Source organism: Trypanosoma brucei, chromosome 9 (assembly GCF_000002445.2).
Source record: "Trypanosoma brucei brucei TREU927 chromosome 9, whole genome shotgun sequence".
NCBI lineage: Eukaryota > Euglenozoa > Kinetoplastea > Trypanosomatida > Trypanosomatidae > Trypanosoma > Trypanosoma brucei.
The window spans coordinates 850,657-874,318 of NC_007282.1; the positions used below are offsets into that span (position 1 = coordinate 850,657).

The 23,662-nt window shown below is 47.1% G+C and overlaps 20 protein-coding genes across 20 annotated transcripts, besides 7 other annotated features; 17 read left to right on the plus strand and 3 right to left on the minus strand.

The window, feature by feature from the left end:
- Positions 1 to 5: 5 nt before the first annotated feature.
- Tb09.160.3560 (hypothetical protein, conserved) lies at positions 6 to 1,361 on the plus strand (the record flags this gene model as incomplete). The annotated part of the gene is made up of 1 exon (XM_798713.1): positions 6 to 1,361. The coding sequence occupies one exon, from the start codon at positions 6 to 8 to the stop codon at positions 1,359 to 1,361; it is 1,356 nt and encodes a 451-aa protein (XP_803806.1).
- Positions 1,362 to 1,425: 64 nt separating this feature from the next.
- On the plus strand, positions 1,426 to 1,521 carry Tb09.160.3580 (hypothetical protein, unlikely; the record flags this gene model as incomplete). Its single annotated transcript, XM_024642652.1, has 1 exon — positions 1,426 to 1,521. The coding sequence occupies one exon, from the start codon at positions 1,426 to 1,428 to the stop codon at positions 1,519 to 1,521; it is 96 nt and encodes a 31-aa protein (XP_024498439.1).
- Positions 1,522 to 1,899: 378 nt separating this feature from the next.
- Positions 1,900 to 4,692, plus strand: Tb09.160.3590 (cAMP-specific phosphodiesterase; the record flags this gene model as incomplete). Its single annotated transcript, XM_798715.1, has 1 exon — positions 1,900 to 4,692. The coding sequence occupies one exon, from the start codon at positions 1,900 to 1,902 to the stop codon at positions 4,690 to 4,692; it is 2,793 nt and encodes a 930-aa protein (XP_803808.1).
- Positions 4,693 to 4,883: 191 nt separating this feature from the next.
- Tb09.160.3600 (hypothetical protein, unlikely) lies at positions 4,884 to 5,441 on the plus strand (the record flags this gene model as incomplete). Its single annotated transcript, XM_798716.1, has 1 exon — positions 4,884 to 5,441. One exon carries the CDS (start codon positions 4,884 to 4,886, stop codon positions 5,439 to 5,441), a length of 558 nt encoding a protein of 185 aa, XP_803809.1.
- Positions 5,442 to 5,573: 132 nt separating this feature from the next.
- Positions 5,574 to 5,612: a sequence feature (T-rich).
- Positions 5,613 to 5,756: 144 nt separating this feature from the next.
- Positions 5,757 to 5,784: a microsatellite.
- Tb09.160.3610 (hypothetical protein, unlikely) lies at positions 5,776 to 6,093 on the plus strand (the record flags this gene model as incomplete). The annotated part of the gene is made up of 1 exon (XM_798719.1): positions 5,776 to 6,093. The coding sequence occupies one exon, from the start codon at positions 5,776 to 5,778 to the stop codon at positions 6,091 to 6,093; it is 318 nt and encodes a 105-aa protein (XP_803812.1).
- A 93-nt stretch (positions 6,094 to 6,186) lies between these two features.
- Positions 6,187 to 6,462, plus strand: Tb09.160.3620 (hypothetical protein, unlikely; the record flags this gene model as incomplete). Its single annotated transcript, XM_798721.1, has 1 exon — positions 6,187 to 6,462. One exon carries the CDS (start codon positions 6,187 to 6,189, stop codon positions 6,460 to 6,462), a length of 276 nt encoding a protein of 91 aa, XP_803814.1.
- A 608-nt stretch (positions 6,463 to 7,070) lies between these two features.
- Positions 7,071 to 9,848, plus strand: Tb09.160.3630 (cAMP-specific phosphodiesterase; the record flags this gene model as incomplete). The annotated part of the gene is made up of 1 exon (XM_798722.1): positions 7,071 to 9,848. One exon carries the CDS (start codon positions 7,071 to 7,073, stop codon positions 9,846 to 9,848), a length of 2,778 nt encoding a protein of 925 aa, XP_803815.1.
- A 50-nt stretch (positions 9,849 to 9,898) lies between these two features.
- Tb09.160.3640 (hypothetical protein, unlikely) lies at positions 9,899 to 9,997 on the minus strand (the record flags this gene model as incomplete). The annotated part of the gene is made up of 1 exon (XM_024642653.1): positions 9,899 to 9,997. The coding sequence occupies one exon, from the start codon at positions 9,995 to 9,997 to the stop codon at positions 9,899 to 9,901; it is 99 nt and encodes a 32-aa protein (XP_024498440.1).
- A 715-nt stretch (positions 9,998 to 10,712) lies between these two features.
- On the plus strand, positions 10,713 to 11,009 carry Tb09.160.3650 (hypothetical protein, unlikely; the record flags this gene model as incomplete). The annotated part of the gene is made up of 1 exon (XM_798725.1): positions 10,713 to 11,009. The coding sequence occupies one exon, from the start codon at positions 10,713 to 10,715 to the stop codon at positions 11,007 to 11,009; it is 297 nt and encodes a 98-aa protein (XP_803818.1).
- Positions 10,872 to 10,936: a microsatellite.
- Positions 11,010 to 11,045: 36 nt separating the features above from the next.
- Positions 11,046 to 11,201, minus strand: Tb09.160.3660 (hypothetical protein, unlikely; the record flags this gene model as incomplete). Its single annotated transcript, XM_798726.1, has 1 exon — positions 11,046 to 11,201. The coding sequence occupies one exon, from the start codon at positions 11,199 to 11,201 to the stop codon at positions 11,046 to 11,048; it is 156 nt and encodes a 51-aa protein (XP_803819.1).
- Positions 11,202 to 11,295: 94 nt separating this feature from the next.
- Positions 11,296 to 11,676, plus strand: Tb09.160.3670 (ribosomal protein S6, putative; the record flags this gene model as incomplete). Its single annotated transcript, XM_798727.1, has 1 exon — positions 11,296 to 11,676. One exon carries the CDS (start codon positions 11,296 to 11,298, stop codon positions 11,674 to 11,676), a length of 381 nt encoding a protein of 126 aa, XP_803820.1.
- Positions 11,677 to 11,752: 76 nt separating this feature from the next.
- Positions 11,753 to 11,846: a sequence feature (A-rich).
- On the minus strand, positions 11,765 to 11,902 carry Tb09.160.3680 (hypothetical protein, unlikely; the record flags this gene model as incomplete). The annotated part of the gene is made up of 1 exon (XM_024642654.1): positions 11,765 to 11,902. One exon carries the CDS (start codon positions 11,900 to 11,902, stop codon positions 11,765 to 11,767), a length of 138 nt encoding a protein of 45 aa, XP_024498441.1.
- A 1,357-nt stretch (positions 11,903 to 13,259) lies between these two features.
- On the plus strand, positions 13,260 to 14,675 carry Tb09.160.3690 (phosphomevalonate kinase protein, putative; the record flags this gene model as incomplete). The annotated part of the gene is made up of 1 exon (XM_798729.1): positions 13,260 to 14,675. The coding sequence occupies one exon, from the start codon at positions 13,260 to 13,262 to the stop codon at positions 14,673 to 14,675; it is 1,416 nt and encodes a 471-aa protein (XP_803822.1).
- Positions 14,676 to 14,776: 101 nt separating this feature from the next.
- Tb09.160.3700 (hypothetical protein, unlikely) lies at positions 14,777 to 15,079 on the plus strand (the record flags this gene model as incomplete). Its single annotated transcript, XM_798730.1, has 1 exon — positions 14,777 to 15,079. One exon carries the CDS (start codon positions 14,777 to 14,779, stop codon positions 15,077 to 15,079), a length of 303 nt encoding a protein of 100 aa, XP_803823.1.
- Positions 14,797 to 14,818: a sequence feature (AT_rich).
- A 118-nt stretch (positions 15,080 to 15,197) lies between the features above and the next one.
- Positions 15,198 to 16,076, plus strand: Tb09.160.3710 (proliferative cell nuclear antigen; the record flags this gene model as incomplete). Its single annotated transcript, XM_798732.1, has 1 exon — positions 15,198 to 16,076. One exon carries the CDS (start codon positions 15,198 to 15,200, stop codon positions 16,074 to 16,076), a length of 879 nt encoding a protein of 292 aa, XP_803825.1.
- A 443-nt stretch (positions 16,077 to 16,519) lies between these two features.
- Positions 16,520 to 16,810, plus strand: Tb09.160.3720 (hypothetical protein, unlikely; the record flags this gene model as incomplete). The annotated part of the gene is made up of 1 exon (XM_798733.1): positions 16,520 to 16,810. The coding sequence occupies one exon, from the start codon at positions 16,520 to 16,522 to the stop codon at positions 16,808 to 16,810; it is 291 nt and encodes a 96-aa protein (XP_803826.1).
- Positions 16,640 to 16,665: a sequence feature (AT_rich).
- A 65-nt stretch (positions 16,811 to 16,875) lies between the features above and the next one.
- Positions 16,876 to 16,911: a microsatellite.
- Positions 16,876 to 18,759, plus strand: Tb09.160.3730 (glutaminyl-tRNA synthetase, putative; the record flags this gene model as incomplete). The annotated part of the gene is made up of 1 exon (XM_798734.1): positions 16,876 to 18,759. The coding sequence occupies one exon, from the start codon at positions 16,876 to 16,878 to the stop codon at positions 18,757 to 18,759; it is 1,884 nt and encodes a 627-aa protein (XP_803827.1).
- A 293-nt stretch (positions 18,760 to 19,052) lies between these two features.
- Tb09.160.3740 (hypothetical protein, conserved) lies at positions 19,053 to 19,382 on the plus strand (the record flags this gene model as incomplete). The annotated part of the gene is made up of 1 exon (XM_798735.1): positions 19,053 to 19,382. One exon carries the CDS (start codon positions 19,053 to 19,055, stop codon positions 19,380 to 19,382), a length of 330 nt encoding a protein of 109 aa, XP_803828.1.
- Positions 19,383 to 19,765: 383 nt separating this feature from the next.
- Positions 19,766 to 19,867, plus strand: Tb09.160.3750 (hypothetical protein, unlikely; the record flags this gene model as incomplete). The annotated part of the gene is made up of 1 exon (XM_024642655.1): positions 19,766 to 19,867. The coding sequence occupies one exon, from the start codon at positions 19,766 to 19,768 to the stop codon at positions 19,865 to 19,867; it is 102 nt and encodes a 33-aa protein (XP_024498442.1).
- An 847-nt stretch (positions 19,868 to 20,714) lies between these two features.
- Positions 20,715 to 23,522, plus strand: Tb09.160.3760 (mismatch repair protein MSH3, putative; the record flags this gene model as incomplete). The annotated part of the gene is made up of 1 exon (XM_798737.1): positions 20,715 to 23,522. One exon carries the CDS (start codon positions 20,715 to 20,717, stop codon positions 23,520 to 23,522), a length of 2,808 nt encoding a protein of 935 aa, XP_803830.1.
- Positions 23,523 to 23,662: the final 140 nt, after the last annotated feature.

Consider the following 23,662-nt stretch of genomic DNA (forward strand, 5'->3'; position numbering starts at 1 on the left):
CCGGGATGCCGCTGTTTGTGCAGTTGGGCAAGTGCCTCCGCACTTACATGCTTGCTGATTCCTTCAATGGAAAGGTGGATGGACGGATAACAATCACACTCTTCGTTTTTGTAGATCGCTTCGGATTTTTTCTCCGTTCTCCTTTTGTTTTCGCCTTTTTTTATTTTTGCGGCAGAGACCCTGTGAGTCTCAGGAATAGAGATATGAGGCGGTGCTGTTGTGCCAAAAGCGGAAGGCCTCAGTTTCTCATTGACAGTCCGCACGTTCGCCACAGCATCAATGGCTTTGCTCTGTTCACCAAGGAACTCCAGATGGAGAAGGGTGTGCTGAAGGCGAAGGACCTGAAGAAGGGTCAAGATAATATGAAAGTTATTTCGTCACACTGGAAACAGCTTTCGAATAAAGAGCGAAATGATTATAATAGACGCGCGCGTGAAATAGGGGCCATGAGAGTGCCGAACACCGAAAAGGCATTCAACGACTTTAACCTTCTTATGCGTCTCATCTACCGGAGCGAGGACATCGCAGGCGCAGGGGACGAGACCTTTACCGCACGCATGGTCAGCAATACAATGGCCCAACTCAATCCAGATCAAAAAAAGAAGCTGCGCAAGGAGTTTGTAACTCCGCCAACTAACATAGAAAACAAAACAAAGGAACAAATGAGACATATATCGTGGTATTACCCGCATATGCGGTATTTCGACTCTTTTACCGATATGCTTCAGTCTGTGGCACCCACGCGGAAGGAACTCTTTATCGCCGTCTCACGTGTCTTAAAAGTGAATCGCACCGCTTCCCAGCAGTCTTTGGCGGCGCTGAATCAAAAGTTTGAATCCCTTAAGGGGACTCATCTTAACAAGTTCCGACCCATCGGTGAGGAGGACATCACCTCTTTCGAGAAGTATTGTGCGTCGAATTGCGCCGGCTTTGACGTCCACGCCTTTAATATCATACGGCTATTTGCCCAGTTCCGTGGTCTGGTGACAGCGAAGAATTCTCCGAAGGGACAAGAAGCCATACAGTACAAAATGTTAATGGAAGCGGACCGCTTTCGTGAGAGTCTGTATTTCAAGGCCTTGCGCAATTTGGAGAGGGCCAAAGCTGGTCGAACTGCCGACCACGGGACGTACATTTCATACTTTTACCCAGATGGGGTATCCGTGCCACCCAAAACGTACGGGATAGAAACCCACTTGAACGATGTTCATGTCGCTACGCTGCTGGCTGAAACAAGGTTTGGGAGGTCTGTCTACGATGATGTTCTGGAGCGGACGGGCTGTTTCCGCAGCAAAGAAGCTAACCAGCTGCTTAGGGAGACGTACATAAACCCTACAAGCAAGAAAAAAGGGAAAGAATGAAGTAACGATTATAGATACATAAACCATTTCCTCTCATTTTTTCCCTCTCTCATGATTACTTTTTATGTTTTCCTCCTTTTCTTGTTGCATTATGTTACTTGGGGGCATGCGCGTACGGGTGAGTGCTGGTGTTCGGGCTGTTAGGGAAGATGACAATTAATACATGTTCACGTGTGAAGGTCCCGACATATGGCATTTGTACTTTTTTTTTTTGCGAACTGACGGAAGTTGGTTCTCCTTGCCGGTCGTGCATTCCGCCCTTCTCTCTCCCTTCCAATTCGCTACCATTTTTTTTTTGAAATTTCCTTTCCCACTGCTCTGCTTTATGAGGTGTAGAAGCAGATTGTGACGGTGCGACATTTCAATGTATTCTATGACAGTATAGCCTTTTCACTTGTTTGTAACTGCTGAATTCTTTAAACTCTCGGCATTTGTTACCTTTTCTCCCCGAGCATCGGCAGCATAACCTTTTGTTTTGCCTAGAGGACATCTCACTCTCTTAGCATAGTACTCATTGTGCACAGTTGGACACTACGTCATGTTCATGAACAAGCCCTTTGGCAGCAAGCGCTGCGAACCCTTCCACGAGTCGGAGCACCTTTGTGAGGCGTTTGCCATCACTGAAGCAATCCTCGCTCGCTATCAGCGTGGGAAACGCAGCTTTACGTCCTCCGAAAAAAGTGGACTGGCAGCCCTTATCAAACGTATTCCTTATGATATCCTTGTTGAGGTTCTCGATCAAAGCGGATTTACTCCAACAAGCAATGCAACACCCCCCGTTGATTATTTAGCTATGATGGAGCACACAATGACGCACGGTGCGTCTATTACACACGCCCTGCAGTACCTTAACGATTTGATGACTAAGTGTACCGGGTGCCCGGGGATTCGTACATATTACCATAACCCCAATGATGACGTTCTGGCCGACCCCGTTCACGACACGGCAGCATTGATTGATGAAACAACAGCCGTGGGAAAGTCGGTTGTAACTAAACAGTACCTTAATATAGCTGGGGCTCACTACATACCCTTGATCCACGGAGATATTGTGGTTGGTTGTGTTGAGGTACCCCGCTTTTCGGGAAATCTTGAGGAGTTGCCATCATTCCCATCTCTCATAAGAGCTGTGACATGCACCGCACACAAATTCATTGAGGAAGCGAGAATCAACTGGAACAGGGAGAAGGCGGAAGCTATGTTGCAAATGGCGACCAGGTTGGCCCGTGACAATCTTGATGAAACAGTACTTGCATCTTCTATCATGAACACTGTCAAGAGTCTCACGGAAAGTGCACGTTGCAGTCTCTTCCTTGTGAAAGACGACAAGCTTGAAGCGCATTTTGAGGATGGTAACGTCGTTTCCATACCCAAGGGAACAGGCATTGTAGGGTATGTGGCGCAAACTGGTGAGACTGTTAATATTGTTGATGCCTACGCCGATGACCGCTTTAACCGTGAGGTTGACAAGGCTACTGGGTACCGTACAAAGACGATACTCTGCATGCCTGTGATGTACGAAGGAACGATTGTGGCTGTAACCCAGCTGATTAATAAATTGGATCTGACAACTGAGAGTGGATTGCGCCTACCTCGTGTGTTCGGAAAACGTGACGAGGAGCTGTTCCAAACCTTCTCTATGTTTGCTGGCGCCTCACTACGTAACTGTCGTATCAATGACCGACTCTTAAAGGAGAAGAAAAAGAGTGACGTGATTCTCGATGTTGTTACTGTTCTCTCGAACACGGATATCCGCGATGTGGATGGTATTGTTCGCCACGCACTGCACGGAGCAAAGAAACTACTGAACGCGGATCGCTCTACTTTGTTTTTGGTGGACAAGGAACGGAACGAACTTTGCAGTCGTATGGCAGATAGCGTTGCTGGTAAGGAGATTCGTTTTCCGTGTGGCCAAGGTATTGCGGGCACTGTGGCGGCATCTGGAGTTGGTGAGAATATTCAGGACGCGTACCAGGATCCGCGTTTCAACCGTGAGGTTGACAAACAACTTGGATACCGCACGCAGACCATATTGTGCGAGCCCATCATACTAAATGGTGAGATCCTTGCTGTCGTGCAGCTCGTGAACAAGCTTGATACGTCTGGAGAAGTGACTGTGTTTACCGAGGATGATCGTGAGACCTTCCGTGTGTTTTCCTTATTTGCAGGTATATCCATCAACAACTCTCACCTGCTTGAGTTCGCTGTGAAAGCGGGTCGTGAGGTGATGGAATTAAATGAACACCGAGCAACATTGTTTAATAAGAACGTTCCCTCACGTGCGGTTAAACGAGTCACTGCCATTACGAAGGTTGAAAGGGAAGCGGTCTTGGTCTGTGAACTTCCATCGTTTGACGTTACGGATGTTGAGTTCGACTTGTTCCGAGCGCGTGATACTACGGATAAACCGTTGGATGTTGCTGCTGCTATTGCATACAGACTACTGCTTGGAAGCGGCCTTCCACAAAAGTTTGGTTGCTCTGACGAGGTGCTTCTTAACTTCATTCTGCAATGCCGTAAGAAATACCGTAATGTCCCTTATCACAACTTTTACCATGTTGTGGATGTATGCCAAACCATTCACACATTCTTGTACAGGGGAAATGTGTATGAGAAGTTAACCGAGCTTGAGTGCTTTGTGCTGCTTATCACCGCACTGGTGCATGATCTTGATCATATGGGGCTGAACAACAGTTTCTACCTGAAAACAGAATCTCCACTTGGTATTCTTTCCAGCGCAAGTGGTAACACCTCTGTTCTTGAGGTGCATCACTGCAACCTTGCTGTTGAGATCCTCTCTGATCCGGAATCTGATGTGTTTGGTGGTCTGGAGGGTGCAGAGCGTACTCTTGCGTTCCGATCGATGATTGATTGTGTACTTGCGACAGATATGGCGAAGCATGGAAGTGCATTAGAGGCGTTTCTTGCATCTGCGGCGGACCAGTCGTCAGACGAGGCGGCGTTTCACCGCATGACGATGGAGATACTCTTGAAAGCTGGAGATATCTCTAACGTAACGAAACCGTTCGACATTTCCCGTCAGTGGGCAATGGCTGTGACGGAGGAGTTCTACCGTCAAGGAGACATGGAGAAGGAGAGGGGTGTGGAAGTATTGCCCATGTTTGACCGATCTAAGAATATGGAGCTTGCAAAAGGTCAAATTGGATTCATTGACTTTGTCGCAGCCCCATTTTTCCAGAAGATAGTTGATGCCTGCCTGCAAGGGATGCAATGGACAGTCGACCGTATCAAATCGAACCGCGCACAGTGGGAGCGAGTTCTGGAAACAAGACTATCAACGAGTTCTGGCAACAACAGCAGTACTCGTTGAGTGAAATTGAAGAAGTCAGTTGACCGGTGGTAGATGTACGTTCTTGTCAATGGTGATTTGACTGTGTATTTAAAAAGTGAAATGGAGTTCTGGGAGTACTGTAGTGGATGTGAACACTATCACAATCAAATATTTTCCATGCCTACAGATATACATGATACGTTTGGTACGTGGGTTGCCTTCACGGAAGTATGTACAAATCTTACCAATTTTACCCCCTTGTTTTTTATCTTTTATTGAGTGGTTTCTCTGTTGTTTTGATTGAGCATGTTTGGAGGTGCAAAGAATTTTTTCCCCCTCCTTTTTTTTCTTTTTTCATTCTGTGTCTTGATCAATATAATTTGGGGTGTTTCCCCCATGTATATTTTATTTGGATACTGGGAGGGATGCATTTTTTTTCTTTTTTCTTCTTTGGTCTTACTTTGGTTTTTCTAATTTTTTGGGAACTTTGTACTGCATGGGTAGCTGACCTCTTAACGCCTACCCATGCGAGACTCCTATCTCTTCTCCCCTGTTTCCCCGTCGCATGGAAGGGAAATGAAGTTGGCTGCACCAATTTTTTCTTCCCTCCTTTTCATTCCTATCGCAGTATTTTTTTTTTTTTTGCTGCAGGGAGGTGTAAGAGGGAGTTGTGGCGGTACAGAGTTTCATTCGAAAAGAACTGCAGTTGGAACGGTAGAGAAGAGGAGGAAGAAGGATATTTGTTTGTGGCAGCGGCAGTGGGAACCGCAACAGGTAAATGGGGGTAATGGAGGTATAATATGGAAGAAGGAGTGCATATCTTTGTGTTATTTATTCTTGTGCCCTTTTGTTTTTTTTATTGTAGGCATGGATGAGTTGTTGTCGTCATTACTCACTTCACCATCGCAACTGCCATTAAATTTTTTTTTTGTAATTTTGTCTTTTTTTTTTCTTTCTTTACCAGTGGGGGAATATTGTGCATGTTGTTGTCAACGGCCCTGCAGCATACACATGCATGGATGTTTGTATAAAGTCTGAAGTGTGTGACCCTTTGATGTTTCCACCAGGATCGTGACATCCTACCTGATTGCATCCGTTGTGCGTATATATATATATATATATATGTTTATACGTTTACACTGCGGTTGTGTGACATTTTATCCCCCTTTAGGGGGTGTTTCTTCCTTTATTTTACTACCGCAATCCCGTGGTTTCGTCCTTGTAAGGTTCCCTTTGTCGTCTAACTTACAGGTTGGTAGAGGCGGGACAGGGAGAGAAGTATTCGATTTTTTTTTTGGTGCTTCTCGGCTACAGGCTGCGTATCTGGTTCTATATTTTTGTTCTTTCTTTCCGTGTGGCACCGCAAAAGGTGTAAGTACCAACGGGAGGAGGCTGGAATCAACGAGGTGTGAGTTATATATGTATATATTGAATATGTGAGTAGTGGAGAGAAGAGAGAAAAGTAAGCAAGCAATCAAACCTGTAAAGAGGAGATAAAAGGAAAAAAAAATGTAAGGGAAAAAGAGAGCAAATATGCGGCAAATTTGGCGCGATCCAATGCGTGTATTTTTATTGTTGTTATCCTTTCCCTTTTGTCTGCACCACTACGCTTCTTGCACGAGCAGCACGGTCTTTACTGCAATTTCACTCCTTTGTTATAGTTTGTTATTCCTTCCTTTATTGAGGGAAGTGGGATTGACCAACCACTACCTCTCGCGCGTAGGAGGAGGAAAACAACAGGTTAACAATGAGGGGAAAACAAGTGGAGGGGATCATGACTACGGGAAAGGAAAGAGAACAGGATATTAAACACTAAATGCAACGCATGCAACGTTGCAACTCCTCGCAAATGTTTTTACTTCCTAATGAAATGTGGGAAGTGTTTGTGTGCATGGCGGCAATGTACATGACAGAATAAAGCCAAGGATGTGCGCGGAGAGGAATAAAGGGGGATATATGAAAAGGAGCAAATAAAGGGTGTTTGACGATTTACAACGTACTGTCTCCTCATATTGGTAGCAGTTTTGTTTGATTGTTATTTATTAATTTGATACTTGGCGGATGCCTTCCGTTACAACCATCAGTTTGCGGATGGCAGTCACTACTGCCCATGTACACGTGTGGAGCACCTGCGCCGTTAGGTACGAGAAGGCAACTGAGTTTTTACACCCATTATTCCACCCTCTTCTAAGCATTCACCCACTAACTTTTCTCCTTTCGCCCTATTTCTCTTTGTTAATTGTTATGCATTTCGCATGTCGTGAGGCTTGTTTTCTGCCGTCGGTTAGGTAAACTACGTCTGTTGGGCACAGAGATCAAGTGCTAGCACAAATACAGATATAAGTGCGCACAGGGAGAGAGAGAGAGGGACTGCTTCCCCCTTTGCAGATCCAGATAGCTGGGAAAGACAGAGACAGATGACACACAACGGTGGTCGTCATCTGCTTGAGGCGGTTACGCTATGCGGGTCCATTCTTACCCGCTATAAGCGGAGCAACATGAAGCTCGACGAAGCTGAGGTAAGGGCATTAAAGGAGTTATTCGAGAAGTATCAAGATATCCTCGTGGATGGATCCCCTGGTTTGCCCACCCACGCTAGCGGGCCCATGATCCAGCCTCCCGTTACAAACATGGTCGCCCCTTATGATTCCCCCACGGATACTATAGTGAAGTTCGTTGAAGGAACGATAAACCTGCAGAGACCAATTGTTGAGGTCCTTCACGTTATGAACGAGCATTTGTCCCTTGTCCTTCGCGCAAAGAACACTCATGTCTTTTATGTCGACCCCGTTAATAACCTGTTATACGACCCTATTCACGGGGTGGCCGCTGCACTCGATGAATCGTCACCAATAGGAAAGGCCATAGTTTCGGGTGAGCGGCTTAACGTAGCGGGGACACTATATATACCCATCATCTCCGAGGGGATGCCGTTGGGTTGCGTACTGAGTCCTTGTGGAAGGGCAGATTACCACGCCTCTACGATGCTTGAGTCATCACTCCGTGTTATTTCCACATCCCTCAAAAACATCATTCAGGCAGAGAAACTAAACTGGAACAAAGAAAAGGCGGAGGCTATGCTCCGGATGGCAACGCAGCTGGCCCGTGACAATCTTGAAGAAACAGTACTCGCATCTTCTATCATGAACACTGTCAAGAGTCTCACGGAAAGTGCGCGTTGCAGTCTCTTCCTTGTCAGGGGTGACGTTCTTGAAGCGCATTTTGAGGATGGTAACGTTGTTACAATCCCTAGGGGTGCAGGTATTGCCGGATATGTGGCGCAAACTGGTGAGACTGTTAATATTGTTGATGCCTACGCCGATGACCGCTTTAACCGTGAGGTTGACAAGGCTACTGGGTACCGTACAAAGACGATACTCTGCATGCCTGTGATGTACGAAGGAACGATTGTGGCTGTTGCCCAACTGATTAATAAATTGGATCTGACAACTGAGAGTGGATTGCGCCTACCTCGTGTGTTCGGAAGGCGTGATGAGGAGCTGTTCCAAACCTTCTCTATGTTTGCTGGCGCCTCACTACGTAACTGTCGTATCAACGACCGACTCTTAAAGGAGAAGAAAAAGAGTGACGTGATTCTCGATGTTGTTACTGTTCTCTCGAACACGGATATCCGCGATGTGGATGGTATTGTTCGCCACGCACTGCACGGAGCAAAGAAACTACTGAACGCGGATCGCTCTACTTTGTTTTTGGTGGACAAGGAACGGAACGAACTTTGCAGTCGTATGGCAGATAGCGTTGCTGGTAAGGAGATTCGTTTTCCGTGTGGCCAAGGTATTGCGGGCACTGTGGCGGCATCTGGAGTTGGTGAGAATATTCAGGACGCGTACCAGGATCCGCGTTTCAACCGTGAGGTTGACAAACAACTTGGATACCGCACGCAGGCCATATTGTGCGAGCCCATCATACTAAATGGTGAGATCCTTGCTGTCGTGCAGCTCGTGAACAAGCTTGATTCATCTGGAGAAGTGACTGTGTTTACCGAGGATGATCGTGACACCTTCCGTGTGTTTTCCTTATTTGCAGGTATATCCATCAACAACTCTCACCTGCTTGAGTTCGCTGTGAAGGCGGGTCGTGAGGTGATGGAATTAAATGAACACCGAGCAACATTGTTTAATAAGAACGTTCCCTCACGTGGAGTTAAACGAGTCACTGCCATCACAAATAGAGAAAGGGAGGCTGTGCTACGTATTGAGTTCCCCAACGTGGACGTTACGGATATTGACTTCGACTTGTTCCAGGCACGTGAAAGTACAGATAAACCGTTGGATGTTGCTGCTGCTATTGCATACAGACTACTGCTTGGAAGCGGCCTTCCACAAAAGTTTGGTTGCTCTGACGAGGTGCTTCTTAACTTCATTCTGCAATGCCGTAAGAAATACCGTAATGTCCCTTATCACAACTTTTACCATGTTGTGGATGTATGCCAAACCATTTACACATTCTTGTACAGGGGAAATGTGTATGAGAAGTTAACCGAGCTTGAGTGCTTTGTGCTGCTTATCACCGCACTGGTGCATGATCTTGATCATATGGGGCTGAACAACAGTTTCTACCTGAAAACAGAATCTCCACTTGGTATTCTTTCCAGCGCAAGTGGTAACAAGTCTGTTCTTGAGGTGCATCACTGCAACCTTGCTGTTGAGATCCTCTCTGATCCGGAATCTGATGTGTTTGGTGGTCTGGAGGGTGCAGAGCGTACTCTTGCGTTCCGATCGATGATTGATTGTGTACTTGCGACAGATATGGCGAGACATAGTGAATTTCTTGAGAAGTACCTAGAGCTTATGAAAACATCTTACAACGTTGATGATTCCGATCATCGGCAAATGACAATGGATGTGCTTATGAAAGCTGGAGATATCTCTAACGTAACGAAACCGTTCGACATTTCCCGTCAGTGGGCAATGGCTGTGACGGAGGAGTTCTACCGTCAAGGAGACATGGAAAAGGAGAGGGGTGTGGAAGTATTGCCCATGTTTGACCGATCTAAGAATATGGAGCTTGCAAAAGGTCAAATTGGATTCATTGACTTTGTCGCAGCCCCATTTTTCCAGAAGATAGTTGATGCCTGCCTGCAAGGGATGCAATGGACAGTCGACCGTACAAAGTCGAACCGCGCACAGTGGGAGCGAGTTCTGGAAGCAAGGAGTACAGGGGCTTCGTCTTAGGCGGAAGGTTAATAATCGTGAGCCTGGTTGACGAAGATAGGCCACTTACCTTATCTAATGTTGCAGAGTGCAACACCGTAAAACCTTTTTGGCAGTGGTGATATGACGTTGAAAGAGGGTGCCAAATCTACTTGCGTTGACATACCCATGTATTTGCACTCTGTCGTTAATTTTACGGTGTGTTTGTGTCCCCGTTTTGCCAAATAGCTAGTTATTGTTTCAATTTGTAAGTAAGTTTGGTGATGTTCTTCTTTATGCCTGTCTATAATCTTTCGTTTTGTTGTTTTGATTTTTTTTCCTTAGCATATTGACTTTTTTACCTCTCTTCCCTCTCTGTCTTCGTACATGTCCCTTCTATCTGCTTTGTCCCTCCATCTCATAATTCTGTTTTTTTATTGGTTTATTTTGCTTTTTTTTTTCATTATCTTTATCATTTTAATCATCATCATCATGACAAAAATGTCTCCTTACACTGTGCACCTTGCCTTGTGGTGATTTGCTTGGTTCCGTATCAAAGGGTATTTACTCTGTCATGCACTTTTGTATGCCTTATGAGCACCATCGAGTTCGCTCCTTGTTTGCGCGTCGATGCGCATGCTTAGCTTTGTGCATATATATCTGCTTGTTTATGTATATATCTTTTTCTGGACACGTGATGTACTGTGCCTTTTCTGTGTTTTTTTTTGAGATTTAATTATGTAGATATACCCAGATATAAATATTTCCGTATGTTTGTATATATGTTGTGGTGGAGGGAAGGGGCAGTGAGCCATGTGATAAAACGGGATAAACGATAAAAGAAAAAGTGATGAGAAGGGGAAGGAGATAGAGGATAGGAGAAAAGGGGAAGAGGAAAAAAGGGGGATGGGGGTGGGCAATACTATTAGGGTTTGTTTCCGCGGGTTAGGGTCGGAGAGGGTGAAGGAGATAAGAAAGCAACTTGGGAATGGGGACGCAGTGTCACAAATTTTTATTTGCTCATTCCTTGGCCTTTATAGGCGCTGCTGTTTTACTTCCTTTTCCGTGTCTGTGTCTGTGTGTGTTTCTTCGCGTGTCTACGTGCGTGTGTATGTGTGTCTGTGTGCGTGCTTTTGGATCGGCAACTGGCATTCTCTCCAGAAAGCCACACCTCTTTTTCCTTTTTGTACTGATGATATGTAATGTTTTATCTATGTTTTCAATTGCTTGATTCTAAGCTCACCTGCAGCACTCCTTTAATAGGTGATGTGCGGAAAGATATTTAACTCTTACCCTATTAAACAATAGACTCATTTTGTCACTGTTGCCGCACTGTCTATTTTCTTCTTCTTCTTCCTTTTTGTATTCGCCAATAATACTTTCACGTACCCGCATAAACTTATGTGTCTGTGTGTGTACGCGTCCGTGCGAATCTCACATTTCTATCAAACATTATTGCTTGCAAGGTGCATATCTAACGTTTATCGCGATGACGGCTGAAATCAGCGAAAAGGCTTTCCCTCTTGCTGGCGATCGCCTCACGCAGACCATCCTGGACATAGTACAGGAAGCCAGTAATGCAAAGATGATTAAGAAGGGAGCCAATGAGGCCACGAAGGCGCTCAACCGTGGTATTGCGGACCTGATCGTGCTTGCGGGCGATACGAACCCTATCGAGATCCTTCTTCACCTCCCGCTTCTATGCGAAGACAAAAATGTGCCGTACGTGTTTGTTCCCTCAAAGACGGCATTAGGGCGCGCGGCGCAAGTGTCACGGAATGCGGTGGCTCTAGCGATCCTCCAGATGGAGAACAGCCCCATTTCGGCTAAGATACAGGCGGTTAAATTGGAGATTGAACGGCTCCTGTAGTGATGCGTCTTCACTGTAAAGGGGATGCAGACTGAAAAAAGGAAAGCAAAGTACAACGGAGGCTGAAACTTAAACCAAAAAAAAATAATTATAACAAAACAAAAAGAAAAGATACAAAATCAAGGAAGAGAAAAGAAGAAGAGAGAGGAGCGTAAAGTAAAGGGAAGGAATGGTGGGCGAGACTGGGATGCACGAGTATAATAACGAGCAAACGGTAAACCTGCATTTTTAAATGTCGTTAATAAGCTGGGGGGATAGGCGACGAAAAGGAAAAGAGAATCAAGTGTTGATTGCGGAAGCGGACCGCGGGAGGAGAGAAGAGAGATGCTGTGTGAAACTATTATTTAAACAGAGAGAAAGTCAGAGGAGGTCGACGGGAAGGGGAGGTACCTTTTCCTTGTTTGTGTTCATGTGTGTGCTATTGTGCTAAAGGAGCTGGAGGGGATGTGGATGTGGGTGACACTGGGTCGACGCCTCTTCATCCTCTCCTTCGTTAATATCTCTTAAGTTCCTTGAAGCAATCACGACAAGATCACTCACAATCAAATTTTTGAGGGTGAGAATAAGAACAAACTGGAGGAGGAGAGGGGTGGGTGGAAGGATGGGATTGAGGACCAAGGACTGATGAGGGGGGAGGCGTTTCATCGAGTCACAAAAAATGTTAGGGGTGAACCCACTGCAACCGCGCTCACCCCCACGCACGCTCTCACGTGCACATGTGTGTGTGTGTGTGCTTGTCCTCTGCTCCCGTGCCGTCTTTCCTTCCCCGTCTCCTTGGTGTCAATAATATCTAACACATTTTCAACTCTTTCTAACTACGCTTCCGCATATTTTCCGCCTTCCCTTACCCCTTGAGGAAATATGAAACGCTTATATAATGTGGTTCACGTACATGTGCCTTTTTGTCGTTAAATACCCTCTTATTCCATGGTCGCGGGAGCGCATATGCTTTTGATTAGTTGTCCTATGTTTTCCCTTTAACTGTTTCTTTCTTAGAGTTCTGTCACTTTCACTGGCGCATGCATGCGTACGTCTGTGGAAAGTCTTAGGCTTCAGAAGGGTTAAATGAAACTTTGAGACCGACGAAGCGGCCCATGTCGGCAATCCAGCGGTGCACCACCGCCAAGTGAATTATTCGGTCAAGCTGGGTGTGAAAGGCATTTGGTATAATCCCATCCTTTCACAATAAAGAGACAAGCACCGAATATGTTTTTTTCCTTTTTGATACGTTTTTAGATGAATTCTGCATAGACATGCGTGTGGAGTACCTGTTGGCAGTTGCTCCATTTATTTCACTAACTTTCTTCGATTTGGTATCGGGTAGTTTACCTCTAGTCACGGTGCCTCCCCCTTTGTCCTTGTAGGTGCGACAAGAAGGAGACGCGCACTCACCATTGCGTGTATGCCATGTCTGAAACCAACCTTTTTGCCCCATTCACGTTCAATCACAAAAAAAAATCTCTCTTTGCTGCCTTACTGCTAGTTACTGCAATATATATATATATATATAGTCGCTTCATCTACTCGTCAAAGGAGGAAACCAGGGAAAATAAGAGGAGGGGGACGACCAACTATTGGCAGTAATGGTCGTGGCATCGTGTCCGGGAAAAGTGCTGATTCTTGGTGGTTACCTAATAGTTGAGGAGCCAAATGTTGGTATTTCCGTAGGAACAACCGCGCGCTTCGTGACACGTGTGGCGTCGTGGAAAAAATGCTCTGATGGAAAGTGTCGAGTGCACATCGTCTCGTCACAGTTCAACAAGGAGTTTACGTTTGAATGCGCGGCTGAAGAGGACAGTGATTCCACTATCAAGATTGTGCAATTAGAGGGTGCACCATCGCCGTTTCTCTTCTACGGTATTTTGTACTCGGTTGCCGGCGCTCTATTATTTGGTGGTGATATTTTTCGTGATGTTACCCTAGAGTTGTTGGCGGATAACGATTTCTACAGCCAAAGGAATTATTTGGAGTCCCAAGGCAAGCCGGTGACCGCAGCCAACCTGCGGCTCATCCCCCGTTATACGCCCCTCTTGGGGGAGGTTTCCAAAACTGGTCTAGGATCTTCAGCGGCAATGACCACTAGTGTCGTAGCGTGCCTGCTCCAACTTTATGTTTTTGATTCGAAGAAAAACAATGCCACTGAGTCCGTGGAGAGGGCACCGGAGCTACCTCTACGTTTGGAGGATGTAACAGAGTTTATTCATCGTATTAGTCAGGTTGCCCACTGCGTAGCACAGGGAAAAGTGGGGAGCGGGTTTGATGTCTACACGGCCACGTTCGGGACGTGTGTGTACCGACGGTTCTCCGCACGCGTGCTGGAAAAGCTCGTAAAGGGTAATGAACCTCCGAAGCGCGTCACTATTCCTCTTTTACGTGAGTGTGTCGAGACGGATGAAGTGTGGGTTCAGAGGATACCCTTCCGGCTTCCTACCGGGTTGCAGCTTCTTTTAGGGGATGTACACAAGGGAGGAACAGAAACACCTGGCATGGTGTCGAAGGTCATGTCATGGAGGCGGTCGGTGACCACGGACCCCAACAGCTTGTGGGAGCGACTTCGCATGAGTAATGAAAAATATGTAGAGGCGCTCCAGGGGCTAATCAAACAGTCTCAGGAGGCCCCGGTTGCATACACCGAGGCAGTGAAAAATTTGAAGAGCGTCGTATTGGCTAAACACAACCCCTCCACGGAGGCTGAGAGGCTATGGGTGGAGGCGGCGTCAGTTGCCTCAACAAGTCGCCGTTACCTTAGGGAGATGGGAGAGGCGGCTCAGGTGCAAATAGAACCTCCCGAACTCACCTCACTCCTTGATGCCACGTGCTCTATTCCCGGTGTGTTTGCCGTGGGTTGCCCTGGCGCTGGCGGATATGACGCCGTGTTTGCCTTAGTTCTCGGCGAGGAGGTTTGCTCTGCGGTGGAGCGCTTCTGGGAGTGCTACAATGACCTTCAGGTATGTCCTTTGCTAGTGCGAGGGGATGCAAATGGGCTTGTTCTTGATTAAACACGCTGGGCGTCGGTGACACGAGATATAATTCCGGTGGGTGGCGCCATTATGTGTGTGTGCGTGCGGTCGCTCTTTTATTTTCTTTCACCACTATTGTTATGGTTACCGTCATGATTTCTATTATTATTTTTTTAAAAAATCCGTTTGTTATTTTTATTTACACCTCTTTTACTGGTATGCTCATTTTACCATATTGCATTCGTGCCACGAAAAGCCAGCATTATGAGTTTTTTGCTTGGTTCTTTTATATTTGTGCACGCGATTACGGACGTTTCAGCTCAGTGGAGCTTATTCCGTTTCAATCCCCTTTCTTTTCTCTTCCGTGTGTTTTCTTTATTTCTTTTGGTCTTCACTCTTTGGTACTGTGGCTTTTGTATTGTAGTTGCGGTGGTCTTGACTGAATAGAATTAACCTGACAGGACAGGCGTCCAAGTGGTGATTAACAACTGCAGAAAGGGAGTAAGTAAGAGAAGACCGAAAACAAAAGCAAGTGAGACATTCGCTTTCACCCGGTTCAGTATGCTTGAGGCTCAGGTTCTGCACGCTAACTTGTGGAAGCGTCTCATTGAATGCATTAACGGTCTTGTTAATGAGGCGAACTTCGATTGTAATCCCGGTGGCCTCTCCATTCAAGCTATGGATACGAGCCACGTTGCCCTCGTGCACATGCTGCTTCGCGATGATTGCTTCACGAAGTACCAGTGTGAGCGCAACAGTGTCCTCGGGCTTAACCTCGCTTCCCTTTCCAAGGTGTTGAAGATTGTGGAAGCAACTGATAGCCTAACGCTCCGCCACGAAGATGATTCCGACGTTGTCACACTAACATCGGAGAATGGAGAGAGGTCTCGCAAGTGTGAGTATCAACTCAAATTGCTGGAGATTGAGACTGAGGCTATGGGTATTCCTGAGATGGATTACAAATCCATTGTGACCCTAAGTTCCCAGGAATTTGCCAAAATCGTCCGCGACATGACCGTTTTTGGTGATACTGTCAACATTGAGATTCTCAAGGAGAGCGTTAAGTTCAGTTCGTGTGGCGATGTGGGCGAAGGTTACGCGTTGCTGCGGGCGAGCCATGCCCCAACAGTTGACCCCCGATCAAAAGGTGAGTCGGATGTCAAAACAGAAGATGAAGAGGCTGACGCTTGCAGTGTCCGCACTCATTCAGCAAAAGGGAAGGATGGGCCACTGGGTATTGGTGTTGATGTCCGCACTAATGAGCCTATCACGCTGTCATTCGCCCTGCGATTCATGAACATATTCGCAAAAGGGGCAACACTTAGTGACCGCGTGTCGCTCAAGTTCGCCAAGGAGAGTCCTTGTATGGTGGAGTACAGCATTGATCAAGTTGGGTATCTCCGTTACTATCTTGCTCCAAAGGTGGACGACGCCGAGTAAGTAATGCCTGTTCTCGCGACGCAGAATTTTTGCATTTGTTATCAAGCAGTCATTGAATGGATGAAAGGAGAAGCGATAGAGGTAAGCATAATGCTTTCTGGGCGTGCATATACATACGTGTGTATGCTTCATAAACGAAAGCTAAAAACAAGACAAGGAAGAAGAAGTGTGCGTAGAGCGAGCGCCGGCCGCGTCTAAAAGCTTCATCCACAGACTAAGCAAATCATAGATGACCAAGCGGTGATTTCTTTTTTTTCTTTTACCATCATTTCCCCCCCCCTGGTGACGCCGGTTCTGAGTCACACTTGTGCGGCGCGTGAAGTGAAATTGCTATAGGGTTCAACTAGCTCTGTCATTTTACTCTTCTGCGTTTATTGTGGGGATATCCATTTGCCCTTTAGTGATTCGGTGCCATTCATTTGGTGAAGTTGGGGCATGTGAAAATGAGAATCAGATTGAAAGGTACAAAAGAGGGGTATGTGTGTACGAGCGGAAGTATGTTTAGCCCATTTTCACATATTATTTCCTCTCTTTTTCGTTTGTTTCAGCTGCGTATTTGCCTCATTTTAATTATTTTTATTATTATTATGGGGAAGCCATACTCTCCAGTCACTTTCGCGGCTACGTATGCAAATGTTTTTCGGTGTCCTGATGTTTCTCTTTCACTTGTTTTAATTACTCATTCATCTGATGATGCTTCTCTCTGCAGTGGGCACGTGCCTCAGCTACTATAACTCTCTGTTTCGTGTTGAACTTCAGGTTTCCGCAACGCCATTCTGCTTCACTTCTTGTCCCTCAAATGTATACATATATATATATATATATATATATATATGACTTCTGTCGTCGCCTGCGTCTCGGTATGCGCCTTGGACCAGCTGCAAAAATCCTGATTCATAGGCTATCCCCACCAACGTTCCGCCGCCTTTCTTTGGCCTTTCGTGGACTCATGACAACAACGGTTGATTCCGCCCCCACTGCTGCCGAGCCCATGTTGGAGGTGAAAAAGGACCTCCGTTTATTGGAGACGGGCCGACCAGTGCAGGGATACTCCAACACGCCAGAGCTGCTGGCGAAACACCGATCCGTAACGGGTGGTGCTCCGTACTTCCGGTTCCCTCCAGAGCCCAACGGATTTCTTCACATTGGACACGCTAAGAGCATGAACCTGAACTTTGGCTGCGCCGTTTCTCATAAAGGAAAGTGCTATTTGCGTTACGACGACACGAACCCGGAGACGGAGGAGCAGCTTTACATTGATTCCATCCACGAAATGGTAAAGTGGATGGGATGGGAGCCAGATTGGATTACATACTCTTCAGACTACTTCCAGCAACTTTATGAATTCGCCATTCAGCTCATTAAGGATGGAAAGGCGTACGTGGATCACAGCACCGCTGATGAAATGAAGAGGCAGCGTGAAAATCGGGAAGAGAGCCCGTGGCGTAACCGACCGGTGGAAGAGAGTTTACGACTGTTTGAGCACATGCGTCAGGGGCGCTATGCGGAGGGCGAAGCGACACTCCGCGTAAAGATTGATATGAAGAGCGACAACCCAAATATGAGGGACTTTGTTGCCTACCGTGTAAAGTATAATGAGCACCCACACGCCAAGGACAAGTGGTGCATATATCCCAGCTACGATTACACGCATTGTTTAATTGACAGTTTGGAGAACATTGACTACAGCCTGTGCACCCTCGAGTTTGAGACCCGACGTGAGAGTTACTTTTGGTTGCTCGAGCAGCTGAACCTTTGGCGGCCTCACGTTTGGGAGTTCAGCCGCCTCAACGTCACCGGCTCGTTGCTTTCCAAACGCAAGATTAACGTATTGGTGAAGAAAGGTATTGTACGTGGTTTTGATGACCCAAGGTTGCTGACCCTTGCAGGGTTGCGTCGGAGGGGTTACACGCCAAGAGCTATCAACCGTTTCTGTGATCTTGTTGGTATAACTCGTTCAATGAATGTGATACAAATTACCATGCTCGAGCATACCCTTCGTGAAGATCTCGACGACTCAACGGAGCGGCGCCTGATGATTATAGACCCCATCAAGGTCGTGATTGACAACTGGGACGGTGAGATGGAGGCGGAGTGCCCCAACCATCCACGCAAACCCGAGCTCGGATCGCGTAAGGTAATGTTTAAGAAAACCTTCTACATTGACCGTAGCGACTTCCGTGTGGAGGATAACGACAGCAAATTCTATGGGCTGGCGCCTGGACGTCGTGCTGTCGGCTTAAAGTACTCTGGCAACATCATGTGCACCCACTTTGATTTCGATGAAGCTGGTCAGCCATCGCTTATTCATGTGGAAGTCGACTTCGAGCGTACGACGAAACCGAAGACGAACATCAGTTGGGTTAGTGAGGCAGGAGCGGTTCCGGTGGAGTTCCGTCTTTACGACTACCTTCTGAGGGATGACCGTGCAGCTGTCGACTCTGACTTCCTAAAGTACATTAACGAAGATAGCGAGAAAGTTGTCCACGGTTACGCCGAGGCAGCGATAAGAGAAGCGAAGGTATTTGAATCTGTGCAAGCGGAGCGCTTCGGGTACTTTGTGGTGGATCCCGAAACCCGACCAGATCGCCTTGTAATGAATAGAGTGCTGACACTTAAAGAGGACAAGGAGAAAACGGCCATTAGCCGCGGGAACACGGGGGTGAAGGGAAAGAAACAGTAAGGAAGGGTAATCTGCGCAGAAGTGTCTTGTGTTCCATGCGCTTATTTATTACGAAAAACGCGAAGGGAGAAGCTTTAGCACGTCTCAAACTTTCTTTGGGGGGGTTAATGATAGTGCGGTTGCGTGACCGCTGTTTGTTATGTCACACTTGCCCCACCACCATTCTCTTTTACCGTTTTTCTTCTTGTTCTTTCTGCTCTATTTGGGGGGGGGGTTCGAGTAAATTTTCAACAACAGAGGCATTGAACTCACGCGCGCTCTGCGTGTACATTGATAGCACTTTAAGTTTGGTTATGGGCGGCACCGGAGAGGGTAGCGGCCGCGCCGCCTCCCCGCGTGGGGAGTGTCGGAAGGATTATGTACAGTTGCTTCGGACGGCTCTTGGGGGCAATAAACCCGTAAGCGGATCCACAATAGCGCGACTTGTTAATCAGTACAACCCACAATATGATGTACCTTGTGGCCGGCAGGATATTGAAAACAGTCGCTACTTAAATGAGGAACTTTGCGAGTTGCTTCTGGACGACCGCCGTGCCAGCGCAAAGTATCATTTGCAAACTGACAAGAGTCTAAAAACGTTCTTGCAGCTCGTGAGCGAAAACAAGCACATTATGCGAACTTAGCTTCTTGCGAGTGTGCGCATTTGCTCGTGCTTCCTCGCCCCTCTCTTTTTTCCTCTTTTGATTTTCCCTTCCTCAAGTTTTTCCCGTTTTCTGTTGCCTGTCCGTATGGAGATGTACGGAGTGTAGCGCTCATTTGTTGGCACTACCTTATTTTCCCTTTCTTCTTTCCCCTTACTTGCTTGTTTTCTCTTGGGGGTTCTCCTTTTTCGATATGTCCTCGTGTTGCATGTTTTTTTTTCTTCTGCGATATGAGATTTCCATGTTCGAGTCTGTTGGTTTCGCCGGCTTTTCCAATATTTTTATTGTGATTTTTTTTCCCCTCGCAAAACTTTTCTCCCCAGTTTTCTTTCTTTTTCTCTTTTTCTTTCCTCGAATGTATTTTAATGCTAAGGTCGTGTGTTTACCCTGCGCGCCCTTCTTCCTTTCCTTTTCACTTACCCCTATTTGATGATTGTGGATTTTTCTTTCCAATGATTCAGATCTAAAATGAGCGTTTGCAACTCTCCTTTTCTCTGTGCTTTTTGTGAGCTGTGTCAGTTCCTTTCTTTTTTTGTTTCCTTTGGGGGGGGGAGGACGGTGAGATGTGTGTGAATGATGCGAAAGAAAAAAGGGGTATAGGCTAAACTAAACCAAGTACTGGAAATGGAAAGGAAAAAACAAAAAAAAAGGAGGGAGGGCTTGGGAGCAATGAAGACAAGAAGAGTCGGGAGAAAAACGGAGTAGATGGTTAAGAGATATGAACTGGGGAGCGCACAAGTAAAGAAAAAAAAACGTCTGTGGCGACTGGAGGCAGGAAAAGGTCATTAAGAGTTAGGAAGGAGAAAGAGAGATCGAAATGAGGACAGCAGCAAGAGGGGAAGAATTGTTAAGAAACTCGACTACATTTGGCAGAGTAAACGAATCACGTGTAGATGGAAAACGTCGTTGGTGTGCATATGAACTGTTACACCATTCGCTACGGGAAAATTTAGCGAAGGGTCTTTTGTCCCGTACCCCCACTCTCTTGCATATTTCCACACTGTAACTAAATGTACCCATTTTATTGAATTTCCGTAGGTGTGGACATCCATGTTATTTTACTTTTTCCGCTGTTCAATACGTGTTGGATTCCCGCAATGCATGTTGCCCGTCTTCCCGCTTCACTATTATCACTCTCTTGACGTCTATTTCCCACATTCTCTCTTATACAATGTTGTCTTTACCTTTTCTTTTTTGCTTATTCCCCAGGTGCCTACACCGTATCAAGTGGGGGAGGTCGTTTCGGAAGACCGTGAAGAAGGGAGGTGGGGGTAACAAGAAATTCTCAAGAACCGAAGACAGCAAGCCGGCAAAATGAGCAAACGCCGCCGTGGTGACGATGAAAGCGATATTTTCCGGAAGGCTATCGAGCTGCTGTGTCACCGCCGGGCCACAACTGAAGAACTGTCAGTTGCAACTAAGCTCACGCCTTTGGAAAGGCAGGTGGTGTGCCTCAAGGAGTCCCTTCCGCCCGATGTTATTCTGATGGTAGCGTGTGGTTACCGTGTGAAGTTTTACGGTCGTGACAGTCGCGTCGTCAGCCGCCGTTTTGGGATAATGTGCATTCAAGCAACTCCATTCGAGTATAGCAGTGTTCCTTACACAGGGGTCAATATTTATGTGCGCCGCCTGGTAGCGATGGGTTATCGTGTTGCTTTTGCGGATCAAGAGAGCGCTTCTATTCGGTCGACCAGTGGTAACTCGAAGGGGTTGTTTTCCCGAGAGATTGGGCGAGTGTACAGCCGAGGAACGATGTTGCCTGATGAGGTGGTTGTCACCGCTGGAACCCCTCAAGAAGGAAGCGCTACCGGTCAGGGGGATGAAGGGGCACCGGAAGGAGGAGATCCCGTTGGTGTGGAGGAACTTCTCCCCTTGAAGGAGGGATCTTCGGAATTGTTTATTTGCTTCTTGTGGCCCTCAACTGGGTCGGCGGGTGTGAGCCTGGTCGAAGTGACGCTTCTCAGTTTCGTCACGTACTCTCTTTCTCGTCATCACCTGTCTTCAGGGGGAGAGCTTTTGGACATACTCAATCGCTACAATATTGTTGAGGTGGTTCTGTTTTATGATGAAGACGGAGCGCGGGAGCTCGACCGGCATCAGAACGCAGCAGCTACCGACGGCACTTTGCCTCCTTTTCGCTTGTGCGGTTTACCGGAGGCGTTTTACACACCCTTAAACACAATTCTATCGCTTCATCATGGACCGACGGTTAACGGTGAAGAGGATAATAATTCTGTAACTGTCTGCACCTCGCCATTCATCGGTTCTATCGATGACTCAATTGCAGAGTATTTAAAGCCTAGTCGATTTGATACGACCTTCAGGAAAATGTGCTCTAAATCTCCGCCGTTACTTGCGCGGAGCACGGCCGGTGGGGTGGCTGAGTTGGTAATGGAGATGCCCGGCACCACGATGAGCGCGTTGGACATATTTCACAGCAGCATTGGGCTAAAAGGTTCTCTGCTGGCTCTATTGGACCACAGCCTTACGGTGCCTGGTCTGCGGCGGTTGCGTTCGTGGCTGGCGGCCCCGCTCTGCGACTTACGGGCCATTAATTCTCGGCGTGAGGCGGTGGCGTTTTTACTTCGCGGCGAAGGGGGTGACTCAGTGGTGGGCCTGCTGCGAGAGTTTGCCAAGTTTGGTGATCTCGAGGCAACACTGGGGAAGCTGCGGGCGCAGCGGTGCACTGTAACCGATTATCTTCGTTTGTTGCGTGCGGTGAAAGTGACGCATAAACTCGCTCTTGACATTTTATCACTTTGTGGCGAAGGCATGTGCGATCAGATTCGTGATGCTCTTGTTGCCGTCACGTCTGAGAATGTCGAGTTGTTCCTTCAATCGTGTAAGTGTGAGTTAAACTTGGATGCGGATTCCCCTCAGGAGTACTACGCAGCACTTGGTTCCCCCCTACCCGACCTTTTGCAGACTCATGCTAAGGAGCGCGACGAAGTGCTACGTGCGTTGGACGTGGAGCTGGAATGCATTCGAAAGACACTCAAGTTACCTGCGTTGGAGTACCGTACAATCGCTGGCACCACATTCATTGTGGACGTGCCCAACGTAAGGGCCAATGATGCACCGAAAGAGTGGATTGTGCTGACAAGAACAAAGACTCATGTGCGATTTCACACTCCAAGAATTGTCAATCTTACCGTGGAGCTCTGCTCCGCCAAGGAACGCCTTGCCATTGCAGCAAATGAGGCATGGTTAGCGAAGCAAGCCGAGTTGGAAGGTTCTGTCGACACGATGGAGATATTTAAGAGTGTCATTAACTCTGTTGCTGTGCTTGACGCACTTCACTGTCTTGCTGTCGCATCTTCGGCCCCTGGATACACTGCTCCATCCATCTCAGACGATGAGCAGTCGATTGTGATCCGCGACGGACGCCACCCGATGCTTGAGTCGCTCATGCGTGGGGGCTACGTGGGGTGTGACGTTTCCCTTGTCAAGCACGGCGCGTGGATTCTCACAGGGCCCAACATGGGAGGTAAATCAGCTCTGATGCGTATGGTAGGTACGTTTGTGGTATTGGCACAACTGGGTTGCTACGTGCCTGCCAAGTCTGCGCAACTGCCCTTGTTTGGGGCTGTATACTGTCGAATGGGGTCGAGCGATTCTCTGCTGGAGGGAAGTTCCACCTTTTTGAAAGAGATGGAGGAAACAAGTCGGATCCTCCGCTCTGAGATTGTGTCCTCTTCGCTTGTACTACTGGATGAACTCGGCAGGGGAACGAGCAGTTATGATGGTATTGCTATTGCCGCTGCGACACTGGAGTATCTGCTTCGGAAGGGTGCAACAACATTCTTCGTGACGCACTATTCGCAACTCTGTGAGCCCTATGTCAATTCCAGCAACAACGGACTGGTGTCATGCTATTATATGGGATTTCATGAGGAAAAGATTGTGTCTAGAGAGGGCGAGGGGGAGGTAAAAATTGTATTTACTTACAAACCAACACTTGGGGTCACGCCTTCTAGCTTTGGTGCGCGCGTGGCCCGCATGGCTGGGTTGCCCTCTGCAGTTGTAACTGAAGCGCAGCTGATCAGCGAGGAGGCGGAACGCACTCACGACTGGTGCTTGTCTCTTCTTGAATTGCGGCGCTTCGTCAAAAACAATTCTTAGACGATAAACATAGAGAAGTCGAGTCGAATGTGTGACCATACGTACATCCATAAAGTTTTGTTAATTTTTTCACTCTGCTTTCCTTCTGTTGTTTTCCTCCTGTAGTTTTTTCCTGCTTGATTTTCTTTGGAAGTGTGCGG